Source organism: Gallinula chloropus, assembly GCF_964237585.1.
Source record: "Gallinula chloropus genome assembly, chromosome: 3".
Lineage (NCBI taxonomy): Eukaryota > Metazoa > Chordata > Aves > Gruiformes > Rallidae > Gallinula > Gallinula chloropus.
The window spans coordinates 100,974,754-100,995,331 of NC_140087.1; the positions used below are offsets into that span (position 1 = coordinate 100,974,754).

The 20,578-nt window shown below is 40.2% G+C and overlaps 1 protein-coding gene across 1 annotated transcript in view; it reads right to left on the minus strand.

Moving 5' to 3' along the window:
• The window catches only part of DLGAP2 (DLG associated protein 2), a gene marked incomplete at its 3' end in the record, with an annotated part of 378,466 nt that overhangs the window by 34,402 nt on the left and 323,486 nt on the right, over positions 1 to 20,578 (minus strand). Inside the window, exons 6-7 of the mRNA XM_084262520.1 lie at positions 18,825 to 18,972; positions 15,024 to 15,243 (exon numbers count right to left, since the gene is read on the minus strand). Coding sequence (XP_084118646.1) covers positions 15,024 to 15,243; positions 18,825 to 18,972 — 368 coding nt within the window. The remainder of the gene's footprint in view (positions 1 to 15,023; positions 15,244 to 18,824; positions 18,973 to 20,578) is intronic.

Here is a 20,578-nt window from a genome sequence, read left to right on the forward strand (position 1 = left end):
CTCTCTGGAACCACAGCACGGAGGAAAACATGCTGCAGACTCCCAGGCTGATGTTAGATCATCTGCTTTACCCAGAGAAAGTTACTGCTAAACCACCATAATTTCAAAAGAAGAAAAAGACACCTACTCATAATGAAAAGCCATAAATTATTCTAAAACTCTATGAAAAAAGTACTAATTTATTGGTATTGTCTTTTAAACATCATGAATACTATTCTAGACAAAGGTTTTCACAGTCCCAGCTAACATGGCTGTCCTTGAACTGCCCTGAAATCTCTTCACAATCCATCATGGTCATCAGGACCACTGAGCAACTGTTATAATAAAAATGTATGTATGGATGCACAACAGTTACTTCTCACAACAAAGAATGATGAACATTAAAAGTCTATTAAGAAATCAAGAAGGACTTTTGAGATCCCAGCTACTAAAGAATTTATTTCCCACAAAAAACCCAAACTCTTGGTTGATTTTTCTACCAAGCCACAGATGTGAAAAATAAGAATCCAAGAGAGGATGTTGGGACAGAATTTGGTCCCAACACTGGCAGAGTCCCTTGGAAGGCCGTCCTGAGGGCAAAGGAGTCCACGATGGCTGGAAATTTTCAAGAAAGAAATCATAAAGGTGCAGGAGCAGGCTGTCTGATGATTGATAATCACAGAATCATTTTGCTTGGAAAAGACCTTTAAGATCATCATGTCCAACTGTTACCCTAGCACTGCCAAGTCCACCGTTAAACCATGCCCCTAGGCACCATATGTTCTGAATACCTCCAGGGATAGTGACTCTACCACCTCTCTGGGTAGTCTATTCCAGTGACTGATAACCCTTTTTGTGAATAAATTTTTCTGAATATCCAATCTAAACCTCCCCTGGTGCACCTTGAGGCCATTTCCTCTTGTCTTGTCACTTGTTACCTGGGAGAAGAGACCAACACCCACCTGGCTGCAACCTCCTTTCAGGTAGTTGTAGAGAGTGATAAGGTCTCCCCCTCAGCCCCCTTTTCTCCAGGCTAAATCACCACATTTCCCTTGGCCACTTGAGCTCTAGACCCTTCAGCAGCTTCATTGCCCTTCTTTAGACCTGCTCCAGCATCTCAATGTCCCTCTTGCAGTGAGGGGCCCAAAACTGAACACAGTACTCGAGGTGTGGCCTCCCCAGTGCTGAGGACAGGAGGATAATGACTTCCCTAGTCCTGCTGGCTACACTATTCGTGACACAAAGGCTTTCAAAATACTTCTCAAACTCACCCACTGTGCACTGAAATTGAAACATTGGTAGGTAGGTGAGTGTACGGCAGATGAAGAAGACACATCACATTGTCCTCCAGCCCTTTTCTTTGCTGCTGCCTGGATAGGTCCACACTTTTGCCTGCTGCTCTGCTAGTAAAAGGCCTTGTCATTTCCGAGGGCTTCCCATGTTCAAGAGTGTTCCCATTTGTAAGGTAATGAGAGCTTTTTTTTTTGAACTGTAAGGATATTCAAACCTTGCAAAAATAGTCATTAAAACTTTCCAATGTCACGCTGTGCTTGAACTTCAAGAGAGAATTTTGTTTTTAAATAAGTCAATTCTTTTAATTGAATCTCAGATAAATTTGCCTCAGACATAATCAGAGAGCTATTTTAGTTATTAAACTATCTTCCTGCTTCTTCCCTTTTCTCACTCAGCCCTCCACAGTGAAACCTAGCCAGTAAAGGGAGCAGGCAACTTCTCAATAGAGAGAGAGCCTTTATGAGCTTGGATATCCATGAAAAGAACCCTGTGTCTTGCTTTCCAGATCAGGCAGTAAGAAATGGCAGATATATTCACAGTGATACTTTTGTGAGATATTTTCTTGGAAAGACTGCTTGTCCTCAGATGAGTTTCATCAGCACAATTTATATGTTGGGCTGTGTTTTATTTAAACTGCATAATCCAAAGCACGGAGTGGTAGGTATCTGTGATTCCTAACCTTTTTTCCTGATGGAAATCTGAATATCTGTCATGCCCTAAAGTCAGATGTTAATTGATGGTCTCATGTTTGCCCCATGGGGGCAAAATGCTGCATTTATCTTGTGCCACTTTTTAAAGTAGGGTCTTTTAATAACAATGAATGATATCCTACTGTATTGGGTCTGGCAAAGATGGAGTTCATGTTCCCCACAGCAGCCCTCACAGTGCTGTGCTGTGTATTGGTAGCCAGCAAGGTGCTGGTAACACACCAGGGTTTGGCTGTTATTGAGCAGTGCTGCTGCACATCAAGGCTGCCTCTCCTGTGTTTTCCCCTGCCTTCATCAGTAGGCTGGGGGTGGGCAAGATCCTGGGAGGGGAAACAGCCAGGACAGCTGCCCCCAACTGACCAAAGGGTTATTCCATACCATATGATGTCTGCTCAGCAATAAAAAATGAGACAAAGAAGGGGGAGCATTTGTTATTTACTATGTGTACTTCCCAGGAAGAAGGGCTTCTTGCTGGACATCACCTGCTGCTGATAGGAAGTAGAGAATAAATATTTTGTTTCTGCTTTACTTCTATGCACAAGCTTTTGTTTTTGCTTTATGAAACTGTCTTAATTTTGACCCACAATTTTTTACCCCCCGTCTTATTCTTCTCCCCTTCCTGTAGCTGCTGAGGAGTAATAGAGCAGTTTGGTGAATACCTGGCATCCAGCCAAGGTCAACCCACCACACATACATTCAAGAAACAGTCAGTATTTGATAACTATAAATGGAAATCCATCTCACCTCACATTAGTCACTTAGAAAACAGTCACCCAAGTCTTAAGTTAGTTGTGTGATTCTTTTTAAAATTACTGGGAGAAAAATAAGCAATTCTGGGGGCAAGTCTCACCCATCTTAAATGCTTATTTTAACAGGAAATGAATCATCCCATGCAGGTGCCTACTTCTCCCCATCAACCATAAAGGGAATCAAGGACAACCAGCTCAGATCAGGACAGCTAGTTTTGAAATGCCTAAAGCAGTGAGATAAACTCCAGCCAAATGCTCTGTCCCTGTGACAGCACTGGTAGGACTCTGGTACGCACTGGGACATAAACTCTCTTGTCTTCCAGTACCTATGTTCATTGGAAAGGTGAGGGGGTTCATCTCCTCTGCTCCACATGCTCTGTGTCCTGGCTGCTAAAGCAAGCCTGCGTGGAATTACCTGCATTAATGACTGAATCCTAATTTCCTGCTCCTTGATCCCTTCCACTGGAGCTGCTACATAGCAGCTAGTAATAGTTTGGCCCAAGGTCCCTTTGCAGCTCCACAGAGGTATTAAAAGCAAACTGTCTGTACTTCTGTGGTTTCTGAATTGGTTGTACAGTTTTAGGCACCAGGCTAGGCCATGCAGTTAATCCCACCAGAGCTGTTACTGAAGTCAGGGGAATCAGACCTGATTTCATGCACGTTCAGCATCTGGATCATTATCACACATTATTGACATAGGCAAGATTTGTGCTTCTTCTATATGACATTTTAAAAGAGCTTTTCAAAAATAGCACATCACCAAGACACGGCTGTCACATGAATCCCATCTCAAATGATATTTTTTAAGCAGTGTCTGATTTTGACATCTCTCTGCTAAACAGAATCTATATAGCACTTGTAAAAAAAGACTTACATCGTTAGCATGACATGTAACCTCAATCAGCATTTACAAGGATAAGGCAAAATTAACAGATGAGGGCTTTGGTTTTGGTTTTAAATCCATGTGTGCATCAGGTTAGACTTAATATTCAGAGTAGATCCTTTTAGGCTTAAGTGCTGTACATCTACCTGATTATTTTTTTGTTTGTTTTTTACAGGAAACAAACAATTAAGTGGAAATGTGACCACTAAATTTGGAAAAAAGCTGGAGTCTAAGTACACTTCACAATCTCCCAGGAGGAGAAAGGTATAAGGGGAATTACTGTAATCAAGTCATTCGGTGCGTAAGTTGTTACCTCCATATTGAGGAAACTTCGGTCTGTAGGCAGCCCATGTTACGTAAACGATAAAATCTGTTTTGACAGTGTAATTAATGTTAGTCTCAAAACAGAAATGCAAATCAAACAAGACATCAAGGTCAGAAATTGTAAGCCTCTGCCAAAGTTAAAAGAGGTGCGGGCAACACAAACCTCATGGATCGCTGATGGACTAGTTACAAAGGGTTCTATTTTAGACCAGTTAATTAGCGAGAAATTATAGCCTAACCAGCATCCTGTAGACAGCAAAGCAAAGTGCTGACAGCTGTTTTGCTCTTCTCAACAGTTCCTATGTGCCTCTAAAATACTGAAGTGGAATTAAAAAACACCATCTCGGTTTTTGGGTTGCAGGAAGGAAAAAATTACCTTTAACTATAATCTATTTCATTTACAGAATGCATGTGTGGCTTTTCAGGAATACAGATTGTATTTCTCACATCATCAAAACAGCAACAGACAAAGAGAAAAAGGAGCTCCCAAAGCTCAGAGCCACTCTTTCTGGGCTACTCTTTTCACAGTGAAATAAAACAGAAAATTTGAAAATGTTTTGCACTAGAACTAAACCAATACTGCTGTAACTTTGTACTTTAATAAAAAATAAATCTCTTCTCAAACTTCCCCATACACTTATCAGTCAAACAATTTCTATCAGCCTCCTAATCCCACTCACAGATATATTATGTAGGCTTATCATTCGCTCTGTTTGTATACTTTCTATTCTTATTCTTTCAGTAACTATGCACAGTTTGTGATTTCTTTAACTCAGAGTAAGGAATTCTAAATTGAATAGGATGAGAAAAGCAGTTTTCTCAATCTTAAAGAAGTGGTACACAGTAGAATAATTTTAACAGTGCATTGTGATAATGGTTCTGTGTTAAAGAATTTTGATTATTACAAAATATTTTAATTAAAGACAATTTAATACCCTTCAATCATTCTTTTAATCCACAGAGAGCTACAAGTCTGGACACAATCTCAGAGCATTCTTTTGAGATTGGTAACAATGCAGGCAATACTCAAATTAAGGAATCATTTTACCCAAGATGCAGATGGAGTCAGCATCAAAACAAGCACTCAAAAAGCTACTTGCGGACTTCCAGCCCTGTATTTAGGTGCAGCAAATGATGCTGCTGGGTTTTGAGTTCTCAACCCTGTACGTCAGAGAGTGTCTCTCTCAGTTATTCTTGGTTTCATCCTATAATACAATTTGAACAGGCCTGACTTTTACCTCAGATTTATGAAAGTTAGCTAGCTATACTGTGCTATCATTGTAGACTATTTTTATAGTCAACAGAGAGAAATAGGGACGTCCAGAGGACAACTTCTTTCATAACAGATACCAGTCTTAAAGGAGATAAATAACATTTCATTGACTATAATAAGACATTAATGTGACTGCCTTTTACAGCTGCATTTTAGATATATATGTGATTGAATTTTTTTTATTGGAGGAAGGAGACAAAGAGTGGAAATGTATGTGGTTTTTCTGTACAGAGAACAATCCCAAAGGGTAAAGAAATGCATATAAAAATCAAGTCTCATTGATACGTCCTTGATATACTGTTCGCAGTCTCAGAAAGCCAAGTGGTAGGTTAAACTCAGTATCCTCAAACTCAGTATCTTCCCTGACTCTGTTTGGATGTCCTCTAGTTGCCCTTGAGGAGCAGTAATGAACTGCTTGGATTGCTCTGGCATTTGTTGTTTCCAGCGTGTATACTGTAACTGACTAGATACTGAGACCAAACCTTGGCCTTACAGAGAGTGCAGAGTTTGTTAGCAAGTACCAGGGTGCTGCTGTGAGGTGCAGGTGGGGTATTATTGAGTCTCTTCTGTTGGTGCACAACAGGATCCATACACTGTATTTGGTTGCAAACTCACCTAAAAGTAGGTATCTAATACCTTTTCAGATGTCCTAGGCCCTCCTGCCTAGCCTATAGCTGCTTGTCCAGGAAGATGCATTTCTCTCATAGATCCCATGTGGACTTCTCAAGTGTCTCAAATGCTACCAGCCAATTATCTTTGAACTAACTGTCATGGGAATTAGAATACTAGTTTCCACAAAAGCATCTATGTTTAGAGGACTGGAGGCAAACCCCGTACCATTCAAGTAACCTGTCCAACAAAGGCTAATTCCGCCTGGTTATGCCCTGGGAACATCACCAGTTTTAGTATGTTTGTTTTCTCGAATCCTCTAGAAAAAATATTTCAAGTATGTTTTAAGTATCAGCTTTAGCAATTGGCCTTCCAGGATAGATCTGAGTTGGAATAAAATTCCTGGCACAGAAAGAAAGACGTAAGTACAAGCTTATCTTGATGAAACTCCATTTCAGGGAAGGGAAAACAGAGGAAGTGTGCTGCTGAGAGGCTGGCAGAGATGTGCAAGCATCCTAAGAAGTTTTTTTAATACTATCAAAACAGAGAATTTGCTGGAAATAAACCTAAAGATAACTATAAAAGTTTTTCACCTACTTCTGTGACTCTCCACTGAAACCTAGATATGGCATTATTTAAATAATGAAGAACTTGCTTTGTTTCTACCCTCAGATGCCTGTTATTGAGAAGGATTTGGGTGGCAGCTGCCCACCAGTATTCTGTTCTCCTGGAAAAGGCAATTTTGCAACTTAGAATTAATGTCCTTCAGGAGAAGTACATTTGTTACTGGCAAGCATTAATCAAAACGCCCTTGCCATGAGGCAGAACAGTAGTGAAAGCACTTGAACTTGCCTCCTTAAATGCCTGATAATGTATTTTTTGAAATAGCTTTACTATCCAATGTACATTCTAGAAGTGGAAGGGTCCCTATGGAAGTGAGACCTGACCTGCTGTAAAGGAGTTTATTGTTATATTGAAGCGCAGCTCTCTTTCTTCACACATACTCTCTATCAGCCCCTGTGCCTTTGCTAGGACCCACTGGAGAGGAATTCCCCTGTGACTACACACACAGGTGGCTGCACACAGTGGTTTTCAGAAGAATTTTTTGATTGTAAAGAAGCTAAAGCAGAGCACAGCTCAGATCCCCGCTGTACTGAAAGCGTAGCAAAGCTAAGGGCCAGTTTGCCAGCAAGCTAAACTGGGTCAACTTGGAAGTTATGCTTAGTTACATTAACTGATAGGCTGAGGCCCTGATGGATGAAATATTACATGGGAGCTAGTAAAAACTGCTGTCAGAATGCAAACAAAATGATGTCTCTATACTCAGTAAGCAAATACTGCAGTTCCAGTGCACATGTCATCATTTATGGCTCTCAACTTACTTGCTTTACACAAAACCCAGGACGGAATACAAGCTTCTGAGAAGACTCCTTAGAGGTTTTTTTCTTTTTGCTCACTGAGGAACACAGAAGGAGAAGGACTGGCACGTCCTGCTTTTCTTTTCACTTACCAGTACAAGGAAGCACTGTGAACTGGTGCTCCCAGGCTCACCTGTCCTGCAAGCTTCCCACACCTGCACAGACCACCTGAGGTCAAAGCCCTCTGGCACCATCAAGCTAAACAGCTGCCACTGTTGGCTTCTATCATGTCAGGAAGGCTTCAAACACTTGAGAAGTGAATCAGCTTCCTTGAATGATTCAGCCTGGAGAAGAGAAGACTTGGGGAGACCTTATTGCAGCCTTCTGTTACTTGAAGGGGCCTACAGAGTTTATCAGGGACACTAGTCACAGGACAAGGGGTAATGGGTTTAAACTGAAGGAGGGGACATTTAGATTAGATGTGAAGAAAAAATGGTCTACTGTGAGAGTGGTGAGTCCCTGGCACAGGTGGGCCAGAGAAGCTGTGGCTGCCCCCTCCCTGTCAGTGTTCAAGGCCAGGTTGGATGGGGCTCTGGGCAACCTGGGAGGGTGTCCCTGCCTATGGCAGTGGGGTCTTTGAGATCCCTTCCAACCCAAGTCCATGATTCTATGATTTTTTTTTTCCCTTCCTTATAATATGATACAGAAAATGAATGTGAAGAAACTCTTTGAAAATTGGTCCCTCAGAACAGTTTTGAAACCAAATTCTGCCAGGGAAGGGAACATGGGTGTCCTTTTAAATAAAAAAAAAAAAAAAAAAAGAACCAGCTGCTTGGCAAATCTAATAGGTTATGGAGGAATTATGTCAAGCACAGAACAGCGGGAGCAAGGGAGAAACACTCATTACACATTTTTTAAACTAACCATAGATGGAAGGCAGCATTTTTTATCTTTGCCTCTGCAGATCATCTGTACCAAGGAGAATGAGAATTATGAAAAGCTCCTGGCTACTGTTCCAACTGTTTTCATGCCTCATCAGCCTGAAGAGGCTAGGCAGCCAGGCAGCCCTGATTAGCACAGCCTTACTCCATCTCAGGGAATCCCAGAGTTATGAACAGTTGCAACGGCCCCATGGTCATCCTTTGTTAAACTCCTCAAACCAAAGGGCTTGTGTCACCTTCATCCCAGCGACTCCCTGGGCCACTTCCACCATGTAGAGCTGCTATTAAACAGCAGGGTCAGCATAGTATCAGAACTTCAATATATTTAAAAGAATTAAAGACTAATTATTCCCCCCAGATATAACTAGAGCAATGAAAATGATGTGTGTGTAGCCAAGTGTAGAACCGGGCTCCTCAGTATAAGATTTATTCTCACAGTATAGACACACAAGTTGGCATGGCATCAAAGTATTAACTCAGGATCCCCAAGTGCTCCCACAGATATACGGTATGTTTCCTGTAGAGAATTTGACTGCCAGATAATTCCATGGAGCCCCAACAGTAATTAAACAAAGTCAACAGGCAAATTATAATTGAGAAAATAGCTTTCTATATCTTATTTGGACTTAAGGTTTTGTGGTTTTAAACATTGCTTGTGTGGATAACACTGCTAGCTATTACTTAGCAATGGATGCCACCTCTAATAGTCAGCATTTATTTCTTCAGAGAGAACAGAAATTGTGGGGATTTTATTTTATACCTGTGTTTTCCCCCATTTGGCTGGCTTTTCCTAGCCATAGTGTATTGGATTTAGAAGACCCAAGCAGCCACGTGGATGAATATATTTAATTCTTGAGAAGATAAAGAAAATAATGTATTTATTGATCACAAAAACTTAATTCTTTTAGGAACTAAGGAGTGTGTTTTTCTAATTTTTATATTTATATACATTTATAAAATACTCTCTGAGCCTTCTCTTCTGCAGTCTCAACAGTCCCAGCTCTTTCTATCTTTTCTTCATTGGAGAGACACTTGTTTTCTTAGTGAGCCTTTGTCTTCTTAGTGAGCCTTCACCGAACTCAACTAGCTTTATAAGAAGTACCACCATGACTTAAACTTTTGCCTTGCCCTTGTTACCCTCAAATCTTTGTGCCTGCATGGCAAAGTTTTGGTAGCAGAGGGGATACAGGAGTGGCTTTTGCAAGAAGTTGCTAGAAGCTTCCCCTATGTCCAGCCAGCTCCAAGATGGACCTGACGTTGGCCAAAACTGAGCCAATCACCGATGGTAGTGCCTCTGGGATAACATATATTTAAGAAGGAAAAATAAAATAAAATAAAGGACCATTAGCTTTTACAGTCAGAGAGAGGAGTGGGAAGATATGAGAAACTTTGCAGACACCAAGGTCAGTGAAGGAGGGGGAGGGGTGCTCCAGGAACCAGAGCAGAGGTTCTCCTGCAGCTCATAGTGAAGACTGTGGTGAGGCAGGTGGTCCCACTGCAGCCCATTAAGGATGATGGGGAGCAAAATTTTCACCTGCAGCCTGTGAAGGACCCCATGCCAGAGCAGGTAGAGACATTTGAAGGAGCTGTGATCCAGTGGAAAGCCCACGCTGGAGCAGGCTCTGGCAGGACCTGCAGCCCATGGAGAAAGGAGTCCATGCCAGAGCAAGTTTTCTGGGGGATCTTGCAACCTTGTGACCCTGTGGGGGACCAGGCTGGAGCAGTCTGGTCCTGAAGGTCTGTACCCTGTGGAAGGTACTCATGCTGAAGCAGCTTGTGAAGAGCTCACAATTCATGGAGGACTGTCTCCCATGACAGGGAACCCACACTGGAGCAGGGGAAGGGTCTGAGTCCTCTACCTGAGGAGGAAGGAGTGGCAGAGACTGTGATGAACTGACTGCAACCCTCATTCCCCATTCCCCTGTGCCACTTGGGGGGAGGGGGGAGAGAAATCCGGAGTTGTGCCTAGGAAGAAGGAAAGGGTGGAAGGAGGTATTTTAAGATTTGAGTTTATTTCTCATTACCCTAATCTATTTTCATTGGTTAAGAAATTAGATGATTTTTTTTTTTAGTGTTGAGTCTGTTTTGCCCATGACAGCAACTGGTGAGTGATCTCTCCCTGTCTTTATCTCGACCCATGAACCTTTTGTTATATTTTTCTCTCCAGCTGAGGAGGTGAGTGATAGTACAGCTTGGCTGGACTCCTGGCCCCCAGGCAGGGTCAGCCCACCACACTTTGGGAAAAAAAAAAAAAAAGAAACCCATGAAAACCACAAAAACAATAACTTCTGTCATTAGTGTTTAGATAGCACCAGAGATTCAGTACTTTTGGGGTCTGGCAAGGTAGCTGTGCTCTGGAACAGTACAACTTCTTGATGAAATATCATACTCTCATGCCTTTGTGTTTGTAGGTACATGACCATGCAATCAATTTCCTGGCAATGAGAGTTTTGTGGCTGAATATCAAATGCACGTTCTAAAAATTCACCCTATGTAGCCCCTTATTTCAAAAATGGAAAGCTGAAAATAGCTTTAAGTCAAGAGAAAGGAAACCTGCAATTCCTCAGGCATTCTGAGTAATCGTATGAGCTGTAATTGAAAACTCCCTCATGCAATGTGACCTTGTTTGAATTAATTGGTTTTGGAATTAGCGCTCAATAGTTCAGTAAACGTGGAATTCTCTGAAGTTTACTTGTTGCCAGGCAGAGTCCTACTGGCCGAGAAAAGTAAAATGGACAAAAGACAGTTCCTTCACAACTCTTTCAGTGGGCTCTGGTACTTAGAACTTTAGTAGAGTTATGTACTACCAATGAGATAAGAGGAGGTGAATATACAACTGATCTGACAAGTATACATTATGTAAAGTTTTCTTGAAAAATGAAGTTGTTGCAATGCAGTGTACTGGCCACTGAAGACTAGTAAGTATAACCCCTGAAATCAGCAATGCTTCGTGCTACATTTCTCTCAAGATTAGCTGGAAATCCCTGAAGTGGGAGAACTGATCCAGGACTGACAACACGGGACAGAAACCAGGATGCCTTTATGTACTGTGACCAGCCCTCACTGTGCTGAATGAAGTCCATAGTTAGGTCGGTTTGGGTTTTTTGGTCATTAATTTATTCATCAAAAAATACAGTTGTAGTCAAAGAACTTAGGTTAGTGGAAAATGTGAAGTGGTTTTAAGAATTGGAAGATGATGCTCCCTTTTATTCACCAAGTCCAAAAGCTGAAGAACTTGACTGAGGCTGTGCAGTCAGTGCTTGTCGCTGGAGAGGATTTTGTACCTCTGACTGAAGTACTTAGAATCATAGAATCATAGAATGTTTTCAGTTGGAAAAAACCTTCAAGATCATCAAGTCCAATCATCTGTTGGATCTGAGCTCCTCACTAGTTGTGTTTTCATAGTACACTCCAGCATTGTACCAGGGTTTCAGTAAGACAACCAGGTATTGGAGGTGGGACGTCTTACTGCAGTACTGGTCCCAGCCTACCACACTGTTTCCCAGCAGGACTACACATCCAGGGCTCACTACGTACTTTGCTGGGGGTGAGACAGCTCGCATACCTCAGGTATTTGCACACGCGCCGCCCCAGCACTCTGCTACACTACTCAGACCTCACCAGGAAGGAGCCTTCCAAGCTGACAGTGTAGCCTATATGTGTGCAGATAGACAACGGAGAACTGAGCTGGTACAACCTGGAAATGCAACCCAGATTTTATGAAATGTTCCTGAAAAGTGAAGCATTGCTCCCAAGAACAGCAAAGATGTAAGGCAGTGGTAGTTAGGATGACTACTGCTCGCTCTGACTTCCCATTCAGGAAATTACATGTTGTCAGCGATGGAGGGACAAGGTGGGAGGCAGCAGCAGCTGGAGCTGTATTTTCTCAGCTGTGCATCTGACAGCTGCAACTGGATACAGTTCAGAGACAAAAAACATACGTTGTCATTCAGAGCTTTTAACATGGAGTGTTTTTTACTGGGTTCGTTATCTCTCTACAAAATGAAACAGGATGGAAAGAAATGCCCTAACCACGACAGAGTATGAGTCCTAGTGGGAGTCACACGGAGTCCATGTCTGGCTCACAGTGTGCCTGGAACGCTGGCTGCCTCCTCTGCATTGTCCCTTGTCCCAGTCACTTACACCTGGGGCAACAGGCAGCACCCCGTGTCTTGTCACACAGCCTCCATCACAGGTGAGGAAGCCTTGTTCCACAAATAATTAAACTATGTAAGTCCTTGCAAAAATTCTGTGTACAGTAGTACAGATGTTACCAGGCTTTCTCTGTGAAGTTATACACATTTAAGAGCAGCTAGTTATTGGTAGTTCTTTTTCCTTCTATTAGAAAACCCTGTTACCAGAGTCAATTATTAATGTCCCACATAACATTCATTATAGTTGCAAACTTCCTACCTTCTGAGAGCTGTTAATGCATCTAGGAACATTTTAGGAACCTGCATGCTGTAAATATATATTCCATATTTTTTTAATTGAATTAATAGATCAAATATTACATTTTTTATTTTAAGTTTACATTTTAGTTACATGAATTAATTTTCAGCTAAGCCTGTGTGTTATGATTTAATTGCTTTACAACATCGATAAGAGGCGGCCATGACCTATATCACTGAAATTTCAAGTAATAATTAAATTGCAATGCCTGTTAATTTTGTAAGAAATTGCTTTAGTTTCTTTGCCAAGAAGAGTTTGTTACATCAGAAGCAATAAAGGAATTAATGTAATGTAATTTTGCTAAGAATTCAAAAGACTGAATCGGAACTGAAGGTTGATGTGAAACTTTGACTTTTTGACATTTATTTGAATGAAGGCTGTATAAATGTCAAATATCTGCCAACACCATTTTCACATTTCAGGCAACTGCTTCTTTTACAATTTTCAGAGAAGACTGAAGTAGTAAGATTTCTTTTTTTTTTTTTTTAAATGATAGTAATACTAGGAAATGAAACATCCCCCTCCAGGGTGACAGTGACAGGGGCTGAGGAGAGAAACATGGAAGTTAGCCCTAGGTTTTTAAAAATGAGAACATATTTGGCAACTGAAATTTTTAATTAATAGTGAATCACACAATCCTTACTCTTCTTGTAAATCAGACAAGATTTGAATCTTACCTAGAAACTGAGAACTAACATGCTCAGTGGTACAGAGACACTATTTTGAATACAGAACCACACTCAGAACTGTATACCTGGAAATCGTTTTGGGTCAGGAAAACATCTCAAATCACCCTTTTTTCTCCACAAGTATCACCTCACCATAACAAAGCAGAAAGATTACATAATTTGGACAGGAAAATAATATCTGAGATGAGGGAGAAGCCATGTGTGAAACAAAGGTTAAAGTTCTCAAAACAACAGTAATTAACCATCAGACTGCTAATCAATGCAAAACACTTGTAAGTATGGAAACACTGGAATGAAACACATATTTATTGCCTAATCTTGTTATTTTCCTAAGCATGTTCTATTACTCAGCTTTAGTTGCTCTGGAGAAAAGTAAATGAATTCCATCCAGTGAGAATTTTGGGCTTATTTAGCATATGAACTCAAAACATCTTAGGTTAAAACTGACTAACTTGGTAACCAAAGTAATTCTGAAAGCATTCCAATTCAGTACCTGGAGTCAGGCAACAAAATAGATATTTAGTTGTATCTTTTGCCATGGAAAGTTTCTTAAAAATAATCACTAAGTACTATATGACAAAGATGAAAATTAGTCTCTTGGGTAGCAAGAAAATCTCATTTTACAGCACGATAGCAACTCTATTAAACAAAGGATGGAAACATCCCTAGAGGTGGCACTGTAAGCCACAACCGGTTTTCAAAACCTTATATATATAGCAATTAAAATACTATGTTTAAGACAAAAATAACATTTTATGCTACTTCTGGAATGCAAATTTATGCTATTCAATCTCAGCTTACTTCCTTTCTAAGCTCCCACTGTTCTGTTATACAACAGATGTGTCAAGCAAATAATTTAAGAAGTATTTTTGCATGATACATTTTGAGCTCTATTTTTACCTTTTGTAGATAGGTGGAATGCACTGCAATTTATTAGTATGTGGCAAGGACAATATCATAATTAGGAACTGACATTAACATAGTTGGAAACATAAAAGGGAATTTGGATCACTTTACAAAGAATACGTATTAGTTATAGATTCCATTTTTATTATTTAACTGCTGTCTGTGCAATCTTTTCTCTACCAATAATGAATGAAGCTATACTATTTGCTAAGCAACTAACAAGAGAAAAGAAAGTTACCAGAAGAATGCTAAAAAATCCTAAAAGTGAATGATATAACAATGAATGCTAACGGTAAGTAATAGCTTGCAAGCTCAGTATGAATAACAGCAGATGTGTGAGGCTTACCATAATGTTTATGATTCATACAACTGGTTGGACCTTTTCTAAAAGTAATTAATTAATTTCCTGTTAGGTTAATTGCCTGTAAGTGTTTAGACCAAATATTTCGAGTCTTGCTTATCTTTTTCTTTTGGTACTTTAAGGACCTAAATTAAAATCAGAGCAACTGATCTCATTTAGAAGATCAATTACTTGATAGACAAAAATACCTAAATGTCTAAAAATATCTAAATGATATAATTTGAACTTGCATTTTTTTGTTTGCACCCAGATAACTGGATGTGTGGGAAATGGAAGTCAAAAGTCCAGGTCCCTTATACTCTGCTTGCAGCATTCTCCCCAGGCACAGCTTATTCCATGCTGTAGCCACAATGGTACAGTATGACAGACCTAAGAATACTGGTATCAGATGTTACCACTACACAGGGGAATTGTTTCCAGTGTCAAACATCCTTTTACAAAACAAGACGACACATTTCTACATGCAGAAGAGCAGAAGGGTCAGTGTAGATTTGCTTACCTGTGGTTGACCTGATAGTTGAGGTGATGTTGGAAGATGCCATCGCAGGTATACATTCATCATCTTGGGAATAGCCTGCCTGAATGGCACGCAAGTAACTGTGGCTTCTTGTTCGGAAACATCCAGGGAGGTCAAGGGCATCCATTGCCTGAGCTTCAACTTCACTAAACACTGATTCACACACCGATTCAAATTGCCCATTAACCTCTGCTTCACTCATCTGAATAAACAACAACAATGCATTTGATTTTTGACTTGCTTTTTTGTGATCATCACGGCCTCAACATCTCAAATGGACACCTGTACATTGATGAAGAACTGTTTTAGCAAGTAGTTAAAATGTAGTAATCCCTTCTGATCACATTCACATTTTTTAACTTACATCAGCTGTTTATATGTATACAGTAAGCACATCATACATGCCATACAATTTATTTTACATTTCATATCCATTGGCACATTCAGAGGATTGTAAATGCATGATTTAACGGTAACCAACAAGATCACTCTGCACTGATAGAAATCCATATTCTGTCAGGAGAGGAGAACATAAATTAGCTATACTAATATTAGCCCTCAAAAGGTGAATGTGGATTGCCTTGGCTCCTCACTTATCAGCAAAGCTATTACTCATGCAGACATTTAGCCTGTGTGGCAGGTTGTTATCTTCCTCTCGCTATAAAAGGGCTCAGGGAAGTATCACATAGTTGAATACATGTAAGTTAGGAGGAGGCGATGCTTCTGAAAGGTTTGAGAAATACTGTATCTAAAGTTGCATCCAGTGAAGGATGTAAAAGAATAAACATTGTCTGAAATAGAGTGAAACGTGGTCAGATGAGAACGTGATGGTTGGACCACCTTTAGCTGAGAAAGGCCCTCAACCAAACTCATTCCCTGGTTAACTGGGTTAGCCATTCAACTACCATGGAAAAATGAGATGCAGACACTACTGCTGCCTTGTCTTCACCAGTGTTATTTCAAGTCTGATCCTTCTGTCAGCAGGTGTGTGAGGCACCCTGCCTGTCAGAGCACCCAAAACATGCCTACCTGCATCACCTACCAGGTTGGGCCCTCAGGGAATTTCAGCATCACCCTCCAGGTCCCAGTAGGCCTTGGGCAGGAGCCAGCACCTACCTGCTGCCCTGGCCCTGCAGGCTGTGCACCATGTGAAATCAAACACACTGCAAGGGAGCTCTCCTGATAAACAGGGTTTGGGCAGGGTGACCAGGCTTAGGGAACCTCTCTGGAGGGAACCCTGTGTTGCAGGTTTGAGGATGGGTGCCTAAATTCTACCTAGATAATTTTAACATGTTCTCTGGAGTCAGCCCTAAATACCTGTGAATGTATCCAAATAATTCAAAATTACATTTATCCGAAATCAGACAGAAAGTTAACACTGGGCAGACAAATGCACGGGCTCCTGACAATAGGTTTTTTTAATAAAAAGAGTGCTGGAAATAAGAATCGGTATAAATACCAAATTATATTCGTAGTGTCACTAACCAGCATATCCAGTTGAGATTACTTTTCCTGTATGGCTGCTAAGTGCTATTTTCATTATTACTGTTCCAAGTACATTATTCATTATGGAAACAGGGTGAGTGCAAATGTTTCAAATGTTTTAGGGTTTTGATTAAGTAAATGGAAATTTCATACGGAACTTCTGATGATAATGAATAACTGATATTTTAATTCCATGTAAGACAGTTTGGCTACTAAATCTCTTCTGAAAGGAATTACATTACCCTTCATAAAATCTGCTTCTAATAAAGTTAAGTAGACTAATGCAATCTTGAAAAGATTAAAAAAATCTTGCTCCAAAATATTTTGCATATATTATTGATCAGGAAATTTATGGTAATGTAGTCCATAAACACTTCAAGTCCTAACCGCTCCTTAAAAACTAAGGTCATTGACAAAAGAAAAAGAAAAGTTTTAAAACTTAAATTACGAATATAAACCATGGAACCCTCTGTCTTTCTTGACCCTATCCTTGATCAAGAGTGAAAAAAGATGCATCTAACAAAAAAGGCTTAAAAATATCACAAATAATATAAACTGCTATCATGTAGATGGGACAAGATGATTGTGTCATAGAAAAAGAGCAGGAAACAGAAAAGGTTCAGAACTTGTTAATTTAATAGATTTACTTTATGTAGTGTTTATTAAATTCACTTATTACTGGTCTGGAAAAAGCTAGACTATGAGGTAGGAAGTATGTGGCTGACAGAAAATTACGTAGGTTGGTGGAAAGTGAAAAAGAAAGCAAGGAACTACATCCAGCAGGTTCTGTTAATCTGGTCAATTGAGCAATCTATCTGCAAATGAAATCTACTGTGGACATCTTTCCAGGTAATGCACACCGGAATGAAGAATTTTAACCACTGCTGAAACCAATTAGTCGTTATGGACAGCTCAGGGCACATCTCCATGCACAGACATGGTCAAAGAGGCAGAAGATGTTAGAATGGTTCTATATTATAGCATTGTTAGGTGACAGCCAACAGTACCTGCTTTGAATGCAGGATCTGACTCTTGTGAAACTTTCTCAAAACCAGAGTGTAATAAAAATGGAAAATAACCAAATCAGGGTAATGAAAACCAAAGCATGAAAATGATGGGGACAGGTTTCAGAAGGGAGCTATGGAAAATAATGAAAGGTTTGGAAGATGACTGTCTATTTCTAATTCTGATGCGTGCTATACAAGATTGTACTTAGATTTATCCCACATAAATGAAAGAATTTGACTGAAGGGCATTAATCAGGCAACAAGTCCCTCCTGAGTCTCTACAGTCAGCAGAGATAGACAAGCATTTCCAGAGGGTTCTTAGACCACTTGGGATGTGCACTGTCGTGGAAGAAACTCTTTCACTCCATTAACTACAGCTGAAGCTTTAGTTGTTGCCTCAGTTCAAAGCCGCAAGTTAGATGAGAATCCAGGCCTGAATAGCCATGCAATACAAATTGTATGTAAGTGAATATAAAATTGCTTAAAAATGATTTTTTTGTAACATAACCATTGTGCATAATTAGCTACTATACCCTTGGGTGCCTCACTAAATGGTCATAGAAAAATAAAGCAACACATGCCTGAGAAGAGGACAGGGCCCACCCATCATGAAGCAACACAGGGAAATAATGTCAGGACCAGTGAACATTAGAAACACTGGAAATTTTAAGGAAAGCCCTCTGCTAAACAGAACATGCACGTACCTCGTAAGGCTGCTCGCACTCCAGATCTCACTTCAACATGAATTAGTACTAACTAAAAACCAGCAGGGTGGAAAAATACCTCTTTTCAGAAGTCCCTGTACATGGAATAATTGATAGGACTTATTCTTTCACCCAAGAAAAGCGAGGGATTGAGTTTAAAGATGAATCATTGCTCCTTTGGAGCATAATTATTTCAATCTATATCTTAATCTGGCAATCCACATTTACTGAAAGCAGAGTAGGTATTTTCTGAGGATGAGTATCGTATTAATGTGCTCCTTATGCTCAGTCTGAATCTTCTTAAAATTGAAATATTTAATATAGACTGAAAATGAAAATAGCAGTATTTATACCTTTAATAAAAAATAAATGGAAAATACTATGTATGATCGTGTCCCTTTGCTTCTAGCATTCAGTATTTTCTCAAAATTTTGAACAAGCATTACATTCCTTAGAACTGAATTACTTTGACAATTCGCATCCGTAGTTTGATATTAATTTAAGAAAATACCCTAAGCCCACCCACTAGGAACAACTCTTGCATCTATGATTAACCTACAAGAAAAGTTATAACAAGAATTTCCCACCTGACTAACACAGCTGGCCTGACTGAGTGTGCTCACTGCTCTCATATAGCTCTGATTCCTTGAGCGAAACTTTGGGGAATTGTAGTTTGCAGAGGGATCCAGGTTGTGACCCCCAGGCACGTCACTTGCAGTTTGAAGGTAGCTCTGACTACAAAGGAAAGAGGAAGAAAAAAAGGAAAGGGTGTAAAACTACAGATGGAATCAATTAGGACACTAAAGACAGCAATTTGTATGAGACTTACAAATCCATTCCCCAGGGTCAACATCTCTCTATATAAAGCATCATAGATCTGTTGTAGTCAAACGCCTTAACCCAAGCAGAGAATCTGTCTGCAGCTCTGCTACCTAGGTGATATGAAAGTTTAAGTCTTTGCTGTATTTAAACATCATCAATCCTCATGGCTATTAATGTTGAACTTTTACTGAAAGAGAATGTCTATGTCAACAGGAACAAGAACCAGAGCTAAAGCATCGACCAAAGTAACTAAAAATGTTCTTCATAGATAAAATCTGTAGGTTGTCATCTGTTTTTCATCAAGGTGCTAGGCATCAAGAGACCTTTTATCTTCAAAGGAATGATACATTTTTACAAAAGATCAAAATATCCCATGATCAGCTAAAAGAGAAAGATTATTAAGGTACTCAGAGCAACTGCATGAAGCTCTAGAAATGCTTTTCTTACAACACATCTCCCAGTTTGGAGGACCGGGACCCTAACACCACCCCCACCCCCCTTCAGTATGCTTTCATAACAGAGGTATATTAGTCTTCATGGTTTATGGCAAATACATTGTTCAGCTGTTGTTCCAGGAAAATAACCTAAGAGAAGAACTTTGCTGTGAATATAAAACAAACAAACAAACAAACAAAGTAAAAAGCTGTGAACAAGATTTACCACAGATCTCAGAACCTCTGAAAATCAGATTTTAGGAACCATGTGACACTCATCCCTAAACAGCAGTGCCCAAATTAATTCATGTTTCAGAAAATGTTGGGTTTTATTCAGTAAATAATCATTTTATCCCTCAAAGGTAGCTTTAACAAAACCATGGGTTTTGGGAACAATAGATTTGTGCCAGTTGAATGTCTATCAGTATTGGCAATACAGCTGTTTGACTCTTAGCTGATAGAGCAGCTGTGGCTGTGACATGTGCCTGGGATGTTGGGCATTTCCCTGTGAAAGGGGAAACAACTTCTTTGGAAGGACCAAACCACTCAGTGAATGAGAAAGCCACAGGTTCAACTCTGTGCAACATGAGGCACAATCCAGGACCTTGTTTCTTAGACCATACTTATCAAACACTGAGTGTGACCATAGGCTGGTGCTTGGGAAAGGACTCAGCCGTCCTCATTAAGTGGAAACAATCTGAGTTTGGGCTGGAAGTGTTCCCTGTGAAGCACTCAGGGAGGAATTGCAGACCCTTTATCATGGCTCAGAGTACAGTAGAAAATTGTGTTTAGCTCCATCTTCAGATGTGGCCATGTCCTTTCATGTCAGATGTGTGAAAGGACCCAGAATCACTCACATCAACAGCTGCAAGAGCAGTTGGGATTCCTAGACCCCTCAACCTTATAACTGGGAAATGTGTTCTCAAGCAGTTCCATGTGTTCTCCCTGACTTGGCCATCTCAGGGTCAGTAAAGACATAGCATTGCTCCCTCAGTGCATCTGCCAATGGCTGGGCTATCTGCTTCTACAACATGGGCTGCCACCAACATCTTCTTTAAAAAAAAAGAAGGTTTGATTTTCATCTT